General features: G+C 38.9%; 1 protein-coding gene across 7 annotated transcripts in view; it reads right to left on the bottom strand.

The window, feature by feature from the left end:
• The window catches only part of LTBP1 (latent transforming growth factor beta binding protein 1), a 199,514-nt gene continuing 175,878 nt past the window's right edge, over positions 1–23,636 (bottom strand). Inside the window, exons 28-33 of one of the 7 annotated variants that reach the window (XM_054061708.1) lie at positions 20,854–20,982; positions 19,396–19,536; positions 16,900–17,070; positions 6,986–7,108; positions 3,429–3,578; positions 1–2,170 (exon numbers count right to left, since the gene is read on the bottom strand). In XM_054061708.1, coding sequence (XP_053917683.1) covers positions 2,001–2,170; positions 3,429–3,578; positions 6,986–7,108; positions 16,900–17,070; positions 19,396–19,536; positions 20,854–20,982 — 884 coding nt within the window. In that variant the 3' untranslated portion in view covers positions 1–2,000. The remainder of the gene's footprint in view (positions 2,171–3,428; positions 3,579–6,985; positions 7,109–16,899; positions 17,071–19,395; positions 19,537–20,853; positions 20,983–23,636) is intronic. The other 6 variants (XM_054061706.1, XM_054061709.1, XM_054061710.1 and 3 more) reach the window with 6 other exon arrangements.

Below are 23,636 nucleotides of genomic sequence, written 5' to 3'. Positions count from 1 at the left end.
TAAGCAAGAAATAATTATTGTTTACTTCTGTAATTATACACCAGCAGTAGTGTTTGCTGGCTACCTCTTCTGACCAAGAGGAGTGACTTGCCCTCTACCCCTCTCCAGCTTAATTCTGGAAAAATCAAGGCAGATGGGCACATTGCAGAGGGTCTCTTCTTTAAAGATCCATATCCCTCCCCAGATTTACTACGGAATTTTTCTTGCATTTTAAGATACCATCTGATCTTAAACATACAATATATTCACTAGTCCTAGTGTCAAATTCCAGCAGACGGAGAGAAGGGGCCCTGGGAAGGACAGTTGCTCCTGCACGTTAACAGGCACATGAACTTTAATGAGATTGACTGAGTGCGTCAAAAGTATTGAAAGGAATACAACTTAGGATATTTTTGGTTCAGTGGCTGACCTAAATATTGGAAAAAGAATTTGATTCAGAACCAAGTCAAATATTTCTTTCTTTTGGTGAAATGAGAAATAAAAATCTAATTTTCAGACAATTGGATGAAATTTGACCCACTTTTTAAAGACGCACGTTATCCTTTTCCTTTTAATACAGGGCAGGTCTAAAAGACACAGCAAAAATATTTCATTTGGAAAATATCAAAAGGACCTGTTTGGGGATTTCCAAAGCAAACTCTTTTCACTCTGGAGAAGGTCAAAGTGAAACATCTGTCAGTCTCCTCATCTCCTTCTCTCCTTCTACTGAAAAACAGAGCTGATGGGAAGGTACAGTTCATCAAGAAAAGGAAATTCTCCCCCTTCTCTCAAGTATTTCTTAAAACTAGGCCATCACACTGAAGAGCCTTATTTGCAGATTTAGTGGGAAATATGCCTAAACCAGAAAAGAAAAAAATTCCATGGGAATCAGCTTCCAAGTGAAACAGTTTCTGTAGGTCGGTGTTTAAAACCTTCCCTCTGGAAGCCTAACTTCAGGCATGAACTAATTCAGATTCTGGTCTTATTAAAACAGCATGAGAAGGAAAAACCAGCCAGCCAGCTCTCTCTAACTATTGTAATGTAAATTAATTCTAGTACTGTAAATACCTGAGGGCTTGATTCTTGTAACATAAAAACACCAATAAAAGAAAAAAGAACGCCTACAATTAGTAAACAGCTTTTTTTTTTTTTTTCTAAAAAAAAAGGTGATTTTATTGAGTTTTAATATACAGCTTTAATATGTTAGGGTAATCATACAAGATCTCTCTTGTGTTCAATTTACACATTACAATACAGACGTGAGCTCAAATCTTTTGTTTTAATGTACAAAAGGAATCCAATATTGTCCACTAGCAGCTTTGAACTTGGCAAGAAAGGTTCTAAAAACTTTAAGTGCAGTAACAACCATACAGAATACAAAATGAATATAAGGACTTTTCGCCAAGGTATATAAACATTTGAAAAAAATGGTGCCTGCTCCACAGGGCAGACAATTAGCAAATTAAAAAAAAAGTCACTGACCAATGTTCCAGAGAAGGAGGAGCATTACCCCTTGTAACAGTTCTTATAAAATGGCCTAAGAATATCTGTATCATAGAATTTGTACTGATCAGAAAAAAGGTCTGTAAAGAAACAGTAGGCAAGGAACTGAACAATCAAAAACTGACATAGTAATATAAAATATTTCCATCACTATTTAAATGCCAAATTAATCAAGCAATAGTAAAACAAACAAACAAACAAAAAAAACCAAAAACCAAAAGCTCTTCTGTTTAAAATAACAGCACTGTTTTTGCTTATTTTCAAAGATATTTTTTTTTCTTATGAACACACTATATACTTGATTGTTTCTTTCATACAGAGTAATGTGTCCTTTTGGTCTGTCACTTCAGTGAAGCTGATTTACAATCAGCCCATCATGTCTCACCTTTTGACACATTTTAATGCTTTTCTCCTCTTATGTTTGCTACTCTGGTGCCTCCTCTTCACAAGTTAAATACTTTTCTTCCTTTTCTTTATACAGTGCAGAGTATATGGGCTTAGGATATGGAGGTTTTCCTCTACTCCAGTTCACTGTCTAGTTCTGAGTTCAGTGGTGTGCAGTAGTTTGGCTTGTCTGAAGGGACGTACCCTGGGAGACACAAACACTTGTACGAACCTTCGGTGTTAATGCATTTGGCATTCTTGCAGAGAGACATCCTGTTGTTCAGCTCACTGCACTCATTCACATCTGCAAAAAGGGGACATCAAAATACATGTGCTTAAGTCTGGTGTGTAGGTAGAGCTCATTTATTTCAAGCACTGTCAGGAGAAGAATATGCTGTATGAATACACTGAGAACTATATTTTCAGTTCAGATCAGGTGGAATTAGGCTGGGTCAAAAGCCATAACACATGAGTATTTTATTGGGAAGAGATGGACGTTATCATAGGAAATCAATATTGTATTGAATGGCCTTAAACTGTTAGATCAGCAACTCCAAATTCAGCCTAAGCTGCAAACAAAAAAAAATTAATAAACAATGCCAGGTTTTTATCTGATAACTGAAAAGCGGCTTACAACAAAGAAGCACCAAATTCTTAGTAGAATATCTGTATTTTAAAAAAATCAAATCATTTAGGAGCTGTTGGTGTTGTCAACTAAACAGTTGCGAGCAGCAAACTACCTGCACTTGTCCAGCACTGGCCTGAAACACACAGGAGCTACATCTTTTCTTGCTAAGGAGGCCAGCTGGTCATGAAGTCCTAAAGTTTACAAGGCATGCAAGCAGCTCATCATGATACAGGTGAAAGACCTCAGCTGTGGCTGACAAACACAATGCTAAAGCAAGGCCAATAGAGACCTTAAACTGAAATACCCATGCACAGGTTCTACTAGACTTCTACCTTGCAGGATGTTACCTTAGTCTTCTCACTGACATTTGCCATTCCCACGTTTTGTTGTTTTAATTGATGACATAATCACTAGACGGCCTAGTTAGCAGTTGTGCAGATTTACTACTTTGAGGGTGAGAGGAACAGTCTGGTCTGCTGACGGGTGAAATCAGTGAGAATGAGGAGCCAAAACACACCAAGCGGTCATCAGAATATTTAGGTGATTCAACCACTCTAAAAATCTGCTCCTAAAAGTACTCTTCTAGTCTGGATCCAGTTTCATCCTCTTAGCTCACTAAAGACTTTCAAAACTTTTTTCTATATATTAGTGTTAAATTATTGATGTAAGTTCCAGCTTTATTGCACAAATGCGTGTCTGCTCATTTCTAGGCCCTTAACTGAATGCAGCTGTAATGACCAAGGTGAACTGAAGAACACCAACATAGTTATTTCTGTAACAACATTTACCACCTTTTGCGGTAAATCAAAGTTGGCATCTTTAATACAATTCAGGTGATCATCTCTAACCCCTTTGTTCCAGATCCTCCTTAGGTCAAGTGCCTGAGTAAACTGGCAGCCTAACAGAAAAAGATGAAGTCATACGCTATCCTCACCAACACAAGTCATTTTGGCCATGTCCAGGTGGTACCCATCAAAGCAGTCACAGGTATAGCCTTCCTGGACTCTTACACATCGACCATTTTCACATCCATTCAGAATACCACATTCCTCTGCTTGTAACTCCTCAAAGCTGTTCAGAAAACCTGGGTGGAGAAAGAATTGCAAACAAGTTACAGAGCTGTTGAATCAGAATACCCAAACGTGTAGTAAGAGTCTGAAATTCTCTCAGAAGTTTACTGGAATGCAACTTGACTTTGCAGAATATAGGACGGCCTTAGCAGATCTGCACCATCTGGAGTTTTAAATGCGCTAGAAAAGTGCTGTGATGTGTTTCAAGATGAAAGCCAAATAACTTTGTCAACTCTTAAGTTTTTTAATTTGTGTTAAAAATCTGTGACTTTTTTTGTAAGGGAAACCGTGTAATTTGACAATATCGTTTTAAAGGAAAAATCAGTATTTTCTAAATAGCAGCTTTTATTTGAGTTATTATGTTTATCAACCTTTATGAAAACAAAGCTAAGAAGTGGTAGTGTTGTTTGGGGTAAAAGTTCCTTCAAACACTATTCTGGAAAAACAAGGTCTGTGTAAGGGGAAGAAATGCCTTCTGATTTACCTGGAAGAAAACATGGTAAGAAAATCAATCTCAACTGCCTTAAGGAAAGTAAGAAGAAATCAGAGACTGCTTTCCTGTTGTGGGTTTGGTTAACAACCCTTTGGCTGGTACTTCAGGTACTAGAGCCAGTACAAATACCTATAATGTACCAGTTGCTCCTTGTCATAATGCTAGATGGTGAGCAGTCAAATCCAAGCGGTTGTCTTTGTGCTCCCTGCCTCAGGGCCTTTCTGACTGTTGTGCTTTTATGTATAAGGAAGGAGTTATACTTCAAAAATTATTTGACATTTTCACATGTCTGGAGATTCTCTCTAGGACTGAATTGCTCCTGTTAGCCCTGCACAAGTTTTTAAACTAACTTTCTATGCGTGGAGCCGTGAGGTAACAGGACTGCGGATGGCAGACCACCACATCAAGAAGACTTCTGAGGAAAAAGTCAAGAGTATTTGGGAATCATAGGTTTACCAGCATAATGAATATATGGCATAGAAATGGAGGGCGAATTGGAGCCAGAGTGGAATAAATCTCCTTAGCTGCTCCATAACTAATATAATTAATATAGGGACCCCACAAACAAACTATTGCTTTATCTAAAATCTGTCTACTGATTTATATTGTTGCAGCAGTTGTGATAGGTAGATTTCCAACACTGCTTAGGAATTTGTGCTTGTTCTCCTGTCTTTTTATACTTATTCCATCTTCCCTTGGTCCTTGAGGCCCTCTCTTGTCCTGCTTTGCCCTTCCTACTCTGCCTTTTCTGTATGGTCCTCCATTTAATTTACCTACTGTGATTCCACTTCCCCCTCCCTTTGACTATGTACATTGTTTTTATCTTGACTCTTCTCAAACATGTTGGGATTCTTTGTAAGGATCATGCTGGTCAGTCATACACTGAATAAATTCCAGAGGCACCGAACATGTAATGTGACATAAGTACTTGCTGACATACGCCAGATCTCAATAACATGTACAGTACATGAAGTGGGAAACATTACGACCTTTCCCACAAAACTAGTAAATTACATCCCAGTGCAATACTACTGAGGATATTGAGCAGACTGTCCTGATGTATCATTACAATGTAGATACTTAACCAATTTTCCTTAGGTGCTCAAGTCCTCTTGCAGAGGGCTCACAAAAGTCCTTTAAAGTGAAAAGGGAAGTTGCTCCCTCCCAGTACATAGACTTTTCTTAAATAAAGGCATCACTAGACATATAGAATGTATGTACATCTATGTGCATCTATGTAGACATACATACACACATAGATACATATTTCTCTCTCTCATAAATACAGTATGTTGTAATTTTAACTAGCTAAAACCAGAATACTTATCACTCACAGCAAGTTCTACTTCACAAAATATTCTACTTCAAAATGGCTGGATGGGACCCAGGTTGTAATTCTAATATGTGCCTTTGGTTCTGTAGAAGCCGATTACACACAGGTAAGAAACATGACCTTCAAGTACATGGCCTGCCATGGGATGAGAGGTATTGTCACATTTCTCCTACCGACGGCAGTAGGACTGTGACCTTGAGGTGGCAACAGTATCTGTCAGGGAATATGTTTCCGATTAGGACAGAGTCTTATAGTAGTGTTTTGGGGATTCTTGTGCATTTGCTTGCCCCTGCATCTGATCCAGTGATAGGATGGAAGCAAGAGACTTGAACTCTTAAGCCTGTGTCCCTAAGACAGTGGACTCAAAACTATTTTAAAGCATTTATTGACCACTGCTTATAACTTGTGAAGTGCTTCTTTCCAACTCGGTATTTTGTCCATCACACTGGTTACCCGGTCATCTTTCTGGACTTTTCACTGTTTGGTACTTGTCACTATGTGACATTTCAAATAAACATCAACAATCATTTATTGTTTAATTAAAATCATCTGGATATAAGGAAATGAAACATTTTACAATTCTGTGTAGAGCTATAAGGTCATTTAGATACCAGACAGAAATGAACTCATCTGATTTGTGTAGTTCCATAGAAATGTATACTAAAAAGTGCAATGTATGTCAGAAATGCCTATCACCCTTCTACAGTGTGCTGCAATCCTCTTGCCTTGTTGTGACCTGTCACCGTTACTTTAAAAATAACTCCTTGTATGGGACACTTTGATAAAGAGCATAGTGACAACTTGTAGGCCATGTGTACAGAACAGGGAAGTTACCAGTCCCTTCTGATACCTCCGTTTTATTTCTGTAAAAGTGTGATGAAATACACTGAACCTTACATGGTGCCCGATTTTGAGGAAGATGCTGACAGCTGTAAGCATTCCTCCCACAAGTGTTAACAGTGAGCTGGGACAGACTCGTAAAGAACCTTGATATTGCTGAAGTACAACTGAGATGCTGTTCACAATCCCTCACACCCTGCCTGGCAGGCCATTCCGTCTAGCCTGAAGGCTTTATGCATGCATCCTCTCTGATCATGCTGTGCTGTACATTTTTTCTATTGAGCTAGAACAACTTGCATGCTCTCCATTTTCCCCATATGAATTCTGCTGGAAAATAAAAGAAAGCTGGTGTGAAGGTACTTTTTTTTTATTATTATTTTTTATTTTAAACCAAATGCACTCTGAAGAAATCTGTCCCATGCTCCAAAGGAAAATGAATTTGTGAGAAAGAAAACTGGCAATCTCTCTGACCTTTGGCTGTAAATCTGTTGGTAAATACAAATTTAGTACACTTGGCACAAACTATTTCACTATATTAAAAACTAATATTGTACTCTGAGCCCAACTGGACTCTAATACAACACTGGCTCTTGAACCAGAACACCTGACTGAAAGCTGGTTTCACAGGAATAACTGACACATAAATAGGCCATATTATGAAGAAGCAAACAGAAGAATGAAGCCAGCTACAGGGAAATAATCCAAATTACAACCCTCATTTCAACTTGTTTTATATAACAGAGAAATTTGCTTACGGTCTTCAACAAAGTATGGATTGGTTTCTGGAGTGTAGTGCTCCTCGAAGTCAACCAAAGCATCTTGTCCATATGGCTGTCGAGATCCTGGAACAGGAATGTTGCACAGCTGGGCATAATCCTCTGAGGGGAGAAAGAAAATAGGATATAAAACTAATCATACTTGTTACACAGGCTGCATTACGTTAGTCCCAGGGAGCTGTGGTTCATGTTAGCTAGAAATAAACTTATCTTCCTAGAAACACCATAAATCTGCAATTTCCAGAAAGCATTCTCCCTTCAAGAAGAATGTCATTAAAATGTTAATGAGCCAAACACAGACTATTAAGTCATAACAGGGATAACACCAGGGACAGATTTGAGTAAATAACTGTACAAAAAGTTATGGGTGAGGTTCTTCTGGCCTGCACAGGCAGGAAGAGCAGAGGGATGCTGTGTATCCCGCTGCCAGTGCATCCCTCTCCAGGACTAGCTATGGTTACACTTGTCATTCTGGTGGAACAAAGGCTATGCTAGACCATTGTGGCTGCTAGCAGAAGCCACCCCAAAGGAAGCAAACTGGAGCAGGTGGGGCCATATTTCTGGCACTGTCAGCCAACCTGCAAAAATCACACAATGAAAAAATCCTACTAAAATAGCCCACACCGATCTACAAACTACATCTTCAAACCAGTACGAATACTCTTCAAAGTCTCCTTGGCTGTGACTCTCAAAGGGCAAAGGGAAATGGGAAATGCACAGGGAAATAGCTGTAGTCTGATTTTCTGCCCCTCTCCAGCAGCAAAGGTACACAAGTTGAAGCAGACCAAAGCAACTCTTCATTTTAGGTGTCAGAGTCCATGTCTGAAATGCTGATGCAGAATCTGATTTTTTTACTTTGATTTAGTGTGTCATCTATGTTTCTGTTACCATTTACTAAAATATATATGAGATAATTTATTTGAAAATAGAAATGTTTTTAAAATGCAGCAATCCAGGTGCTCCTTTACTGTCGCTACAGACTGTTCAGCATTTGTTTCTGTGAAGATTGCCTGATGTTCTGAGAATCAGGCAGAGTAAGAACAGGAAAGAAAACCACCAAAAGAGAGAGAGGAAAAAAAGCCCTAAGCAGATACAAAATCCAAGAACTGCAGATGCTTACGGAGCCAGAAACCTCATGCTGTGTAGAACTGTCCCAGACAGCAAATAGTTGGATAAATCTAGACTGCCTCTAGACAGTGCAGAGCACAGCCCTGCTTGCTGCCCAGCACTGTGATTTTATTTTCACAGGTAGTATTCTCCTCCACCTGGAACAGTTTAATTTTGTACTGAAAACAATAAAATCTTCAAAAAGTCTGTTCAAATTCTGTGGTCAACAACTTGGCTCTTTGAAAGCATAGGACTTCACAGTACAGGCAAAAACTGTCAGTCCACATCCAGAACTGTCACAGGTGCCAGTCTGAGTCTGCAGAATGAACTCCCAAGAGAACTTAGAAATCATTGTAAATCTCGCCACCTTCTGCTTCAAGTGTAAGGTGATTTCCTCCGATGTGCACCCTCGAGAATATATTTATACATAGTAATAATTATATTCAAGTAACCCTCTCCCACATGAAAAAGTACACTGCCCATGAGAGACATCCCATGGCACATGAAACAAAGCCAGCACAACAAAATAAACAGCATACAGCAAACGTTACTCACATCCCTTAATGCACAGCTTCCCACTGAGATACTGTGATAACAACCATAGTTTTGAGACCTGTCATAGGACCAGAAACACCCTATTCTTCTTTCCCCACATCCAACCCCAGATAACATCCACGTACCGCATCAGCCAGCTTATCACCGCAGTTTGACTTCTCCAGTGTTTTGTGTTGAGCTACTCATTATGCCCAAGGGCTTTGATACATATACAAAGAAAAGCTGGGCAGAGGCGTGAAAGCACTTTCTCACAGATGCACGTAAATGTTCTTGGCAAACGAAATCTATGCTCCACTGCACAACACTAATTCATCTGGCCTGTGTGGAAGAAATCACCACACAAAACCAGCCAGTAAGCAGCAATGGGACAAGGCAAGCAGGTTTGAGGGATCACTACTCCTTCCACATGAATGTGATCTGATGGAAAAGATTGGCAGAACCTGGACACTGGTTTTTCAGATTACTCAGTGCTGATTTTGCACTTAGTGATAACCAGTAGTAGAAACAATGTTTTTCTTCTTAAGGAAGTAGTGCAAACATTTGAAAATCCATAGAGCTGGAGCTCTCACATACATGACAGTTGGGTAGTTTGAAGGTTGTTCAACACTATTTTATATTGCAAGTTTGCCAATGCAAGGTTGCTTATTATCAAAAGAAGAATAAAGAAATGTTGACAACAGAAAATTGTTTCCTGCCACCCTGGTCTTTCATCAGTAAAGTTCTAGATATCTGCAATTTTAGGTCTCGTTATAAGTAAATTTCTGGCTATAAAATGACACAGAGCTGTTTTAGGGCATGGTGTAAACCTGGTATTTGTTACAAGGAGTTATAACTATATCAAGGTCTTCTATGAGGCTATACATACAACGGCAATAATCTACTAACCTCCTGAATTATGCTTAATTAACCATTTGTTAATACACTCTAATATTTTAATAATTTATACATTATTTGTATATAGAGCTTTAATACAAAAGCCGACAGAGCATTTAAATAGTCGTAAGTCACTTTGGAATGTATACACATATCCTCTTTATGTATAATTTATATAATTGTTTTGGTACATACTGTGATGACTTAGAATTACCTATAATACTCTCTTAATTCTTTATGTTCCAATTCAATGTCCAAATAGTGTAGACTTATAACTACCCCTGAATGACAAAAACATTTTAGTTGTCACAGCAATTAATGCTTGCTTTCAAAATAATCTTCCATGTAAATTAAAATAAAAAAAATAATTTTCTGTAATTCATAATCAATGACGAAACCTTTTTTTATATGGATTTATTTTCACTGCTTCCTCATCTCCTAGCTCTGATTAGGTACAATACAACTGCAGTTCAAGAGGAAAAAAAGACTTATATTTTTAATATAATTAGTCTACATTACTCCACGTGTTTCGAAGTTTTTCTCATAACTTGCAAATGAAGCATTACGACAGCCTGTTGTATAACTTAGGACAGCCATTATAAAAGGAAGCTAAGGTATAGTTCCAAAAATGTAAAGGACATAATTTTAAGTCATATGTGTGCATATAAAACAAGCGTGTTAGGGGATGACAGCTAGACGCACATGCGTACTGGCACAGAAGTTAGCTGCAGCGGGTGATGAAAGCTAGACTGACAGAGACGATGCAATATGAACTGGATGGACTGACTGGCTTTTCGGTGCTTGTTCACACAAGTGCAGCTGGGCAAATGTGCATTGAATTTGCACAGTTGTAACTGTGCAATCCTAAATTATCTAGTCAGAAAAACTATTCCATATTTCATATTTTTAAAGCAGAATATTATACAAAAAAGGTTTTCCTAACACAACCATGAAACAACTGAACCACAGCCAATTCCAGCTTCTGCCCATAAAGCGAACTTTATTTCTGTTCCAGCTCCTCAGAACAGTCACCATCACACACACAAAAAAGGAGCCAAACCTATCAACACCAAGGCAGTTCCGTCAAATAATTTGGGAATGCAACAGTTTCACCATGGAAGAAATCAGTGGAGAGAAGAACAAAGCCAAGAAAGCATTTATTACATGTAATATATGTCCCTTCCCAATCAGAGGTCCTGGACATCAGTCTGAATTGGTCAAGTTCATGTTCTCTAAGGAGATTGCATCATCTGTGAACCAATGCTGTAAATATTTCTGCTTTACATTTAAATGGTACTATTTGATAACTTAAGTAATCTCAGTGACATCTTCCATGAAGAAATGCTGAGGTTTGTGGTGGACAGCATTCATATATATTCTATGGCTCTTGATGCTACAGAAAAAGGGAAGGGTACCAGTCTTAAAAGTTTTTTTTTATGAGTTAAGATATTCATGTCCTCACATAGAGACATCCTAAATGAAATTGCTGAGGAAAAGCTCACAGTGGGTGTAAAGCTCTTGTTAAAACTGAAGTAATTCCCAGTCTGATTTTTTCAAAACCTCCTGATAGTCACCTTTTGTTCCTCAACTGATGATGTTCAAATTTCCTAAACCAAAATTCTCTCTCTTCTGCTGCACAAGGTAGATTGCTAAAACTTGTAGTAAGAGTCAGGTTGGTCCTGCCACAGTTTTGCATATGGCTTTCTGACTCCTTGCTGACTCTCATGTACACTTGGAATGTGAAGTTCCATGAGGAAAACCCTTTCAAGGCTATTCTGCTTGTCTCTTCTAAACTTCAGAAAAAGCACTGAAAATCCTCATCAACAGAAATGAAAGCAGCCAAAAGTCTGCACACCCGAGCATATGACTTTGAGTATTCAAAGCCAAGTCACTGCAATGACTTGAGCTCAAAAGATAATCCTTAGCAGAAAAGAAGGAGGCACAACGCCATCCTAAAAGGAAAGACAGACAATGGTCTCCAGAAAGTAATCCAGTGCTTCCCTGCTGATCTTTACCATCTGAACAGAAGACAGATGGAAACTCATCCTTTACACACATCAGTTTTCCTTGTACGTTCAGATCCTCTTGCGTGACATTTGGCAGAACTTGAAGGGAACCCCATGTTCTCATAACATGGAAGGTCAGCCCAGAACTAACTCATAATGCTTATGAGAGATACACAGAGTTTCTTGCAACAAAAAAGCAACCCAAATATTCTGTTCTGCCAGAAGCGGTAGAATTCAACAACTACAAGCAAGCATCTCCAAGGGTCTGCACCCAAATCTGTCATCCAGTGTCCCTTCTAGTCCATGGAAAGACATAACCACTTTCAGGACATCACCTCATTCTAAATCAGATGTCTGGAACAGGGCAGAGGAATCCAATGCTCAGGGTGCCTATTTCTCTTTTTACTGATGGAAGGGGAAACTGGTAGGACCAACACATATGTGGTTTTCTTTATTAAAAAAAGTACGTGAAATTGGCCAAGAGAAATCCTACATTACACAGCTCTAGATGATTCAAGTTACCCACTACCCTCAGTATTCTCCTAATACGGACTTTGTAAATGCTAAGGTGGAGATAAAGAGAAACTTCAAGTACAATGTAAATGTTCAGCAGTTCTCTATGAGACTCTTAGTCCCACAGAACAGCTGTAATATCTACTGACTGGAGTTCTACCATTGTCCTTTCTCCAGATTTTCTGAACATAAAATGGTTTCATGAAAACCCATAAACTGCTAGAATTTAAAACTCACAGTAAAGGAATAAAAGTTGTGTATAGGATTATGCAAATAAGCAGACTGATAAAGTGAATGATGGTGTCCTTTACAGTAGCCTAACAATGTGTTCATGACCTTATCTTACTAGTAAGATGAACAACAAGTTCGTAGTTACAGATGTAGTGATGGATCCCCACCCACAGTAAATAGTTATTAAAACACCTCTTAAAACTGTGAAGTCCCAGTCCTACCTTACCCCCTTTTTCTATAATAAAACTTCTCCAGGCAGGCAGCTACAGAGGAAGAAAGTGCCCTCCTTAACAGATTGGTGTATCTGTAGTTCAGAGGCAAATAATTCTACCTTCCTAGCATCTTAAGATGTTACTGAAACAAAGGTGCTACTGCACAGCAGTAGTAAACTCCAAGAAGATAATTTTAAAAATACAAAAATAGGCAGTCTCCCTAAATTAAACACTGACCTTGGCACACCACCTTACTCAACGTTTTCTAGCTGTTACCTCTACCACCTCCCTTCAAATTTCCTGCATCCTGAAAAAATGCCTCTTGTCAAAAATCCACTCCAGTTCCATAAGTGTTTCACAGGAGCTTCTCAAAACTCAGCAGCTTCACAACTCAGGTGCTACATGCTCAGGTTAACAAGAGGTGTATATGGCCTTATTCCAGATTTTTTCAGTCTCGACCAGTTGCTGTGTTCTCTGGCATGGATGCTGTGATCCAGCTGCTAAACCCATTGGTACTTGTCCTGCTGCCAGTTACTAGAGCACGGACTCGGGATGGAGACAGTTGGGTCTTGTGGCACTAACAAGTGAATTGAGCCAGGAAGCAGAACTTCTGAAGTCAGGTCATCGAACAGTTTTTGTTGGTATTTTTTTAGGATGGTGGTGTGTAATGAAGGAACGATGTTTTACTTTTGCTATCTAAAACAAAAATATCCATTTTTCTAGTTTTTCTCAATTGGTCAGGTATTACAGATTGCAAATAACAAACCTCAAATAACAGAGGTTTCTTAAGGATAATTACTAAAAGTTCCTTGGGCAAGTAGAACCTAGCACCACAATAAGACCAGTGAGGATATATTTCAGCAGTTAACATTTTGGTACTGGATGCAACCTGTGAAAGGCTTTATCTGTAATATGACGATACCATAAAATCACGTTAGAACCAATATAATTGAAAACAATCTGTCTTTGTTTCCTCCATTTAATGTTAAGAAGGCCTGCCCTACAAAACTGCTTGTACAAGTAAGATGTACTCAATCATATCATCACAGTTCACATTTGCGTTATTTTGATCAGGACTTTGAACTAGTATTTTGAATTTGTTCCTTGATGTTGTCATCAAAATACTTCTCAGTCTTACTGTTGTTAAGACATTGCTGTTCAGTCGCAGGATTTCAACAGGTGCTACTTATTTTTGTCTCAGGCTTTGAGGATTTAGTCTCGTTTTCACTGGGAGTTGTTTGATCAAGAACCCTCCAGCAGTTTCTATAAATTTTGGCAACTACATTAATTCTGTTCTCATGCTGACGAAAAGCTGGATTTCTTTTTCATTTATATGGATCAATTCTTACAGAAGTTCTCTATCTTGCCACTGGTTTTATGCTCGACATTTAAATCTTGTAATGAAAATGAAGTACTTTAAAAATAAGTTGTGACACAAAAGTTAGAAGTTATTTTTTATTAAAGTGGGAATTTGCTTAAGAGATTTGCAAATATATCACTTATGGTGGTAGGTCTGTATTTCCTTCTTTCTAAGTGCAGCATCTAGATCCTTGAATACAAGGGGAGTATAAATAAGGTAAAAGGAAACCACTGATCAGTGAATTATCTGTTCTATCATCCAACCCATTTGATGGTGGAAGCTGGCGGTGGTTACTCTTTTCATATCCCTAGTCTTCTTTAACATGTGCTACAAACCTTCAGAATACCCCTAACTCAGGAAACAGGCAAATACCTTCGGTAGTAAATCTGGCCGACACAATACAGAAGAATTTAAAAATGGAGAAATTCCAGGTTCCCCAGCCAGGACTTGAACCTGTGACCTGCTGGCCCAGAGGTGTGAAAGCACTCTATGGAGCCAATGATGTCACTTTAAGTGCTACAAACCGAAGACATGTCAAATGAATCATTTATTCAGTTCAGTCAGCTTTAAATTTTCTTGGTAAATGTTCATGAAAACAGAAAAAGGCTTCCAGGTTTCTGTGTGTGTGCATGCACATGTCTGTGATGACACAGGAGCATGTACCACCTTCACTAAGAAATGTAAACCTGTTCGTTTGTTCCGTGATAATAAAGATTTAATATGCTTTTAGGTTTTTTAACCAACTATGTTCCAATGTACAAGGATAATTTAAAGTATTTGTGATCAAAGTAAGCCTCATAGTTTCAGTTAAAGCAGATACTTTTCAAAGTATATTAAACTTCACATTAAAATTATCTTATGTCTAGAGGGAGAAAGTTTTTATGATCCAACATAATGCTCTTCAGCCTTGACTAAGGGTCATCCAAGTGATATTTAGCTTGTCATCCACCAGGAACTTTCATGTATTTTTCAAAATTAATTTCCTAGTTGGGAGCTGGACCCCACTGATGTCACAGAATTAATGCTCCAGAATCCTGTGGTCCTAATGATCAAAATCCATCTAATTTCAAGCCTAAATATGTTTAGACTGAACTTGTTCCAACATTTTCTTCGCATCAGGACAGTTGTTTAATATAAAAGCATATGGGAATCCTCCATGATTTTGCTGTTGTGAAGTCTTACCATTTGCAGCCTTTGTTTTGCATTTAGGTTTGGCTTTTTACATCTTCACTTGGAAGACAGGTCCTCCACTTCCTGAAGATCTTGGTAGTCCTTCTCTGTTCCTTTTCAGATTTACCCTGCTTTAAAAGTAACTAGATAGAAATCTTCAGAAGCGTGTCTTTTGCCTACCTGAACAGCTGCTAGGAACAGCTTTCCTTCCTTCTCTCAGGACTGCATGCTTGCATGACACAGATGGGTCACTGTCACCATGTGATGAACTTTGTGCAAAGAAAAACTCCTTTATTCTACTCTATCTTTCCAGGTCACAGCAACAATTCTTGCTATTAGATATGGCCTTGGGTTTTTTTTTTTACTATTACTTTTTGTTCCATTGCAATTGTTATTCTAGCAGGTGTAGTAATTCAGTGCCTGGGTGTGTCCTCCTACAAGATTTATTCTGACAAAGACATTTCAGAGATTTCCATATCTTACAAATCAAGTTGCTGTCATGTCTTGTTTTTCTTTTTCAGTCTTTTTCTGGGGTAAGCATCAGCCAGCAGTTACTCCAGCCAACATCATCAAAATCAGGCACTTTTTTCAATTGTTGCACTTCCAAAGCAAACTCAAACAAGTAAAGATATATAAGAAGAGATTCAGGGATCTTCCAAGTAAATTATAAAAACATAAATCTCAAGCAGACACAAACAACCACTTTAATGCTTCACTAAGCTCTCTATGTAGTTTTAACTCCAGGGTTCTTGCTACAAGTAGAATACATACTGCTTTGGCCACAACATTACAGTTAGGGTAACACAAGCCCAACAGAAAATCCAGGTATGCCCAGAATAAAATGCTTTACTAGCGCAGCATGGTATTCCTACATGGAAAACTGTATTACTGAAAGACATATCTGTTGTAAGAAAGCTACATCCAATCTAGACCTTGGAATAGTTTATATGGGGGAAGAAGTTAGTATGGTACCAGACTCTATACACCAGAGCTGCTAAAGATACTGACATATCTCAGGCACGGCATGACATGTACCTGTGCTGCCTCCATTGGTCTCTTCTCCAGTTCCCCATCCCCTGCAATAAGTCTGTGGGTCAGTTACAATGTTTCTCTCTATATCCATTTAGCTTTTGTAGTCACCACAAGAAGTGTGACTGAAATATCTTGGAACAACATCTAATTTCTAAACACAAACAAATAAAAATATGACTGCCAGTCCACTTTGTTAAACAGTAAGTTATATTCCCTGGAAATTCTTCAGTCCTTACTGGTGTTCCTTTTCTTTTATCTCCCTTAAATTGCTCATCTATACATTTCATAATACCCGAGCATAAAGTCATATAATAACAACTCATTCTTCGATAGGTTTAGTGATTCTAAATCACAACTTATCAGATCCTTATCAAACAAATGCACCTAATTGCAGCCAGCCTGGCAGAATACTACACTGAAAAATGCATCTGAATATATAACACCAGCAGCCGAAATCCCAAACAGTTTTGTAATCTGCTTAGTATCATGCCTGCGTGTGCACATGAACTGCATCTGATTTTTCACAGATGGTTTCTAATTTGTCAGTCATGCTAAGGAACTGTGCTACCCTTAAAATGCCCTCCTGTGTCCACCAAGGTTCTACATTGCCAATCACCGATAGTTCCACCTGAAGGAAATAGGTCCTATAAGTGACAAAAAATAAAAGCAGCTACATTTTCAAAATGTAGACTATAACGATTTTCATTAGTTCTTGAAGGGCTAAGGTGTTTTTTTGTTCTTTCTTATGTTATTAGCCCAAGTACAAATGCAAGGGATTAAACAGATACAATATTTCAGATTTCATTCCAAGAACCGACGTGTACGTCTCCTTACCTGACTCTTTCATAGGACACAGTGCACACTGCATTCCCCAAGCTTCACCGTACAGACAACAGCACTCAGTATATGTAGTCTGCTTTCCAACCAGAGGTCGACTACAAACAAAATCATCACTTAGATGCTGCCAGCAAAGATCCTGGTAGACTTCAGTTTCTTCAGTTTGTTCTGATGGAGAAAACAGCATTAAATCACCATTCCAGTACCGTTATTTTAAAAAGATAGTCACATAATGCAGAACTTCCAAAACTTAGCTTAGTAAAATAACCTAGTTTTACAGAATTTGCTGAATACAACTTCAAGCTTAGGAGTCATGATCATTTTTAACTACCCAAAGTGGTTCATTTGTTGACAGTTCAGCTCTCCCAAAAAATTAATAAAATTAAAAAAAAAATTAAAATAATTATTAGGGCAATTTAGAAGGACATTGGGTTGGACACCTAACAAATAAAACTTCCTAAATCAGTAGTCACTGTTGAACATTTTACACTGACTCTTTCCACTGACTCAGCTCTGCTGTCTCTGTTACCAGAGCCTGACAAAACCCAGTGTGTTAGGACAGAGGTGAATATTCGTGGAACTCAATCCACAGAATGAATTTTTAAAAGTTGTTATTTTGCTTTTCTTATATTGCCATTAATGGCATCTGAAAGAGCTTTTACAGCTAGGGCAGAGTTAAACAAAAGTTTCACATGGGCTCAACGGGAGACTGGACAAATACTTGGAAGAGAGTCCCATTAACTAAGCAGACAAACTACATCAGGCTCAGGAAATCCCCTGAGCTGAAAATAGCTAGAGGCTGTGAGAGTGCTGGGGAGGGTGAGATGTATTGTTTATCTGCTCTTCTCATCCGTAATCATCCACTTATATCTATTGTTAGAGACAGAATACTGCTGAGAACTACTGTCACATTCTTAGGAAGATTAATAAAAACATGTATTTTTGTGAAAGCTGGAATATTTCACAGGCATACTAGTTCTGACAAAGATCTCAGTAGGAAAGATTCCTAGTCCTAGCAATCTCTGATCACTGCTGATCGGCAGGAGAGGAACTATAAACTTTTCCACTTGGAATGTAAAAACCTCAGCACAATTGTCTTGTAAAGACATCTGCAAGGTTTTGATTTTGTTCCAACATAGAGTGAAAAATTAGTGTTGTCACAAACTAAGATTCTATTTTGTCTGTGCACATTCCTCTACTGCATCTTTACATCATGGATAAGTAGAGAACTGAAACCTGGCTCAAGAGTAAAATGGTAAGTTCTAAAAGTGCAAAGGTGATCGGCATTTAGAAACCTACTCTACAAAGAACTTGCCAGAACATGCAGTGAAGAGCGGTGGTGGGTCTCTGCAACTAAACCCAAATTCTGCTGGCAGCAAAGGAACCAGCCTGCTCCTCTCTCCTCTGCATTAGGGAGGACATTGCCAGTAGTGACACAAGGGCTGAGTGCTTTGTGCTGGGTGAGAAGATCATTGCTGTGTCAGCCTCAATGATGCATGATGAAAGACCCTTTGGGCCCTTGCATTCTCTTCACGTTCTAGATGAACCCAAAGGACAATCCTGCTCTGGGCTTGTTTAACTGAAGATTGAACAATAGAAATGCTGTGGTTCTTTCACAGTTTTCAGGCAAGAAGATGACCATGTTACTCCTCAAAAGTATCAGTCTTATAACTTGGAGTGACTAAAGCAGGCATTCAATCTGTATTCCCATTTCCTTTCACAGAAGCATCATAGGAAAATTCATTGTAAGTTGCAGGGATCAGAGGTGTGGTTTTATGGCTATACAGTGCCAGTATTAATCAAACCCATTGTAACATTTCTTTCAAAGATGTGTGTGGCAGAGACAAAGCTCTTCAGACTGCATAATGCTCTGGATTTCTGAGACGCTTCTAAGAATCTCATAATATCAAACATTTTTTCTCACATCAGTGGCTCCTGAAGTTAAAAGAACAAGCAAAAACCTTACTTTAACAGTGATCCTGCAGCCCACAGCTTGAAAACGTCAGCTCGATGTACGCTCAATATTAATCAATTGAAACAGGTACAATTTCAGCTATTTCCTCCTATATCCTGTTATTTTTGTTTTTATTCCTTCCAGTCACTGATTTCGTACTGAATTTCCAGAGTTAGCCCACAGCCAAACCCCAGCCTTAGTGAGACGGCAAGCAGGCTGTGCCTCATTACCTACAAGGCTGGATGAGGCAGACACAGAGCTGGTGAATGTCGGGGCTGAACACTCCCCAGCCCAGGCCTAATCTCATTAATACTTCCAGGTATCTCCTGTCTGCATTGGCAAAGCAGAGCCCTGTGGAGTCCTATATCATGATGACTTCTGGATCAACAGATGATAGTCCAAGCATTGCCTTCCAAAATCCTCCAAAAGAGCAGGCTCATCCAAGCATGACCCAGTCTAAGCTTACTGGAGTCTGTAGCCATGTCAGCACCACCTCGTAGAGGTGCACTCACTTCAGTAATATGTATAATGGATCATACCACTTGAATATGCTGGTCTGATGCATCGCTTTTCTGTTGCGTCGAGAACCATTGGGTGTGTACAGAAACAGTTGTAAGATCCTTCTGTGTTAATGCACTGGCCATCAATACAGCTGTTTGGGTCCTGACATTCATCGGTGTCTTTAAAATGGAAGGAAATGTATCAAGGAGAGCCAGCACAAAGGAGTAGCATTGTGTTAATCCATGTTTCTATTTTTATACTAGGAGCAGATTTCCCTCAGTGCCTCCTGTTAATTACCACAACCACCAATTGCTGGTAGAAAAATGCTGCCTGTGCCCATGGAGAAGGACAGGTAGATCATCAGGATGCTGACCTCTAATCCTCAAGTACTAGAGGGCATCTGGATGAAGAGGTGTGCTGGGGGGGCTGGAGTGAGGCTGCCAGGCACACTCTACATCCACGAGAGCTATAGCTGCTTCCCACATTCCTATCCCTTTAAGACAGTACTAGCAGGCATTAGAGGTGGGCATACTCTCCGAGATTCTCCATGAGCTGGTCAGGAGAAGGGACCAGAGTAGTTCTCTATTCCTTAGTTTGTCTTGGAGGGGAAAAGTGGAAATGTAGCTCAAAGGGCAGAACAGACCATTTTACTTCAAATAAACTACATTAGATCAGCAAAGCCTCCACACTTTGTAAGAAACAATCATAGCATCCCAAGGTGAAAGGCTCTCTTATTGTGATTGCAAAAATTACTTCCTGTCATTATGCTCTTCTGAACATTATACATGTTTTTCTGCTTACAGAGCAAAAGCCAGTGTCATGGTTATGAGCAATTTTCAGTTGAATACTAGAACCAAAGGAGTACAAAGTTATGCAGACTAAAATGAGCTTATCAATGACCTCAACTGTAATTTCACATTGCATATTAACTCCTTGTGAAAAGTACCTGTCCTTGAAAAAAAATCATCTGCCTTAATTTTATTTATTATAGTAAATCCGGCACACTTATTGAATGAAAGGTGAGCTTTGACATATGTGCTCACCTCACACACAAAGCACAGAAGGCTAAATTGTATCTTGTCAGAGTGAAGCAGCAGTGTGCATAAAAGCAGGAAGCCATCTCTGATCACTTTGTGCTTTCTGCATAAAGGCTGGTACCCGCTCTAGGCTGTGCGCTCACAGTAGCACAAGCGGCTGTTTTGGAGCTCCCAAACTCATGGGAGCAATTTACTGAAAAAGAAAGCAAATAAAGCAAACCCTGCTCTACACGCCATCGCCATGTCAGCCAGAATTGCTGCCCAGCCAAGTAGAAGAGAAGGGAAATGACCCAATGCCACTTAAAAAGCTGCTACAGGGGTTTGGAGGCCCAGTGTTCCCTCCCCATGCTGGCAATACCTGCCTGATGGGAGCTCTGATGGGAATCCTGCTGAACTATTCTGCTTGTTTTGCCTATCTGCATACCATTATAGTGACAAGACCACTTTAAATAAACTTACCAAAACACTGGAGCTTAACAGGGTCATAGTATGTGCCTTGTTTGCAGTAGCACTCATAACCTGGCTGCGTATTCAAACAGAAGCCATTTTTACAGATCTCCTGTCCAAAGAGTTGGCATTCATCAGCATCTGGGGAGAAAACATTAAAGGCTGTGTTACCATAATGAGGTCACGCAGAGGAGTAAGATAGAATAAAGCCTGTGCACTCCCCTGTTCAAGCAAACTTCACTTTAAACAGATGGCTTCAGGAGCACAGATATCCACAGGAAAAAAAACACCGGTATGGAAGTGGCTACGGCGTGCTAATAGCAAGAATGGAAAAGGGAACACTGGTGGACCAGGACTCTCCCTTTCCCTTGTCAGAATAAGTCTCGTGGCACACAGAGACTGAAAGAATCTGCAGTTCCCTTTTCTTTCCTTTTAAATCTTTCCACATTGCTCTTAGCTCCAAGCAAAACATAAGAAGAACATGGCCTGTTCTTTTCCAATATAATTTATTTTACCCAAGGGATTCCCACCATGGATCTAATTTAATCACATCATATAATCACAAAACTAACTAGGCAGTTATGATTATGGATGGACTTTGTGACCGCTCTCCTCTCTCCACACAGTTTGGTGTCTCTGCTGCGCGTGGCAAGGAATATTCATCTATGCACTACACGTGACTTTGTTTTTCAAAGCTATATGCACAACTTCTGCGGAGACTTCCTATCGCGCAGAAAGAATCATGTCTATTGCTAAATATAAGGCTGTAATTACTACAGAACAAGTGACACCTGACAAAGAGAATCTACCATACTTGCAAATGAGCTCATATGTAGCTTTTCACGGTTGTATACATTTTTTTTCCCAGTCTTGTATTTATGTATTGGTTACTGTTGGAATTCTATTCACTTCCTTTTTTTCCAGCCTGCTTTTCATTTGCTAGAAGAGTCTGTTAAAGCTAGGCTGGTATTAAAAATGGCAATACAAAGCACAACGTAAAGTAGGTGGTTCTTGTCTCAATACCAATTGTCTTAATCCATTATCTTCTATAGATTTACTCTCCATTTACTCCAGGATAATGCAGCTTTTAGCCCAAAGCTGTAATTTCCAGCTCTACAGCAGTTTTAAAGGTGAATTATTCAAATGTTAACTTTTTTCCAGAAGAACTGAAAGCTGTTTATTTTTACAGCCACTCTTCCAGCCACTAAGCAGCTTCAAACATTAAATATTTTAAGTTTGACTGTTTAGCAGCAAGAACAATGTGAAGATTAATGAAAGAAATGTCATGTACATGTCTGCCTTTTTCCTATCGAATGTGGCTTTGTGTTTGGGAAAAAATAGGAAAGCCTGGGAGTAGAGTCAAGGAAGGCTAGCTGCGTATATTCACTTCTGACAGATAATTCCAAGTAAGAAAATAGGAGTTGCCCCTACAAGCAAAAGCTCATGGAACATATGAGTTAGTGTAAGAGAGGAAGATCGCATTACTAGAAGTACTTATCCATTTATTGTTTGTCCTTTGTGCTATTCCTAAAATTATTACAAAATAAACTTACTTTCTATGAAAACAGAAAAAGTCTTATTATGGCAAGGATTTGTGGAAGACATTTCCAGATGAACTATTTCCACACTTCAATATTTATGGCAGCTAGAGATATGATCAACCCTGAGGTAACACAACAAAAACAGTGCAGATTTTCTCTGCGATGCATTTGGACATTCTGTACACACAGCATGTCCAAAAACTACACTTCAAAGATACACAGAAATCTTAGATTGGCAAAGATAAACAACACACTTAAACGACCTCTGAACAGAAATACTCTCAGGGAGTACAAAGTCCTTTCAGATGAGCTCTGTGACAGTGTTCTGTCTTGTTTAGATGTAAACTGTCAATGTGTTCAACACTGGTCCTTGCTACCATCCAGTCTCAGGTCTGGATTCATCCCACTGCACTTTGTACTTTACTCCAAGTTGGTGGACAAAGCAACACCTCCAGAGACTGGAGGTCTCATGTGCATTACCCTGTTTAAATGCACACATTAGTTTGAATGAATCTGGGTATCAGTGCCTTATAACCTTCAGTATCTTTCCCACGCCCCATGCACTTTACAGGTGCAAAGAAACACCTGCTGACGATAACACAAAAAAATATTAGTAGGACAGAGAATTTAATTCAACCACGGTCTATACTCACTAACTCAAAAGGGAAACTGACCTCTTAGTGTCTTACTCAGTGAGGAAGGATTGTTCAAAAAAGCACACATAAAAATTGTTAGGGAAAAAACCCCAAATCTTTAAAGTCCCACCAATTTTTGTCATCTCTCGGAATCACATGTGAGAGATCAGTGATTAAGCTAGATGCAACTCTGATAAATGCTTATCTATCAACCATATGATACTATGCCTCTATGAAGGTCTTTAAAAATCAGTAAATTGTATTGCATTTTTATGTGATATGAACACGCAGTAGTTTCTACATTTAGTTTTCTATTTGTAAAACGGCAATTCCAATAGGAACAAATGTATAAAATGTCTGCTTTTCTAAAGATCCTGTAGCTGTTACATAAGCCACAGATAATACATTGACTTCATTTTAGCTAACAAAACCACAATGTGTTTATGCCAAGGAAAATTAATCTCATAAATTATTAGTATCAATGTCTACTTCTGAAACTTGAAAAGGAATTTCTCTGATCTCATTCTTCTTTCTTAGCAATGCCAACTCCTTCTGCCCACACCCACCAACTCCTTTTATCACTCATATTTCTCCATAATCTTTTGTTCAATAATTATGT

The sequence above is a fragment of the Cuculus canorus genome, chromosome 3, assembly GCF_017976375.1.
Source record: "Cuculus canorus isolate bCucCan1 chromosome 3, bCucCan1.pri, whole genome shotgun sequence".
In the NCBI taxonomy this organism is placed as follows: domain Eukaryota; kingdom Metazoa; phylum Chordata; class Aves; order Cuculiformes; family Cuculidae; genus Cuculus; species Cuculus canorus.
This window is presented reverse-complemented; position numbering and strand designations above follow the sequence as displayed.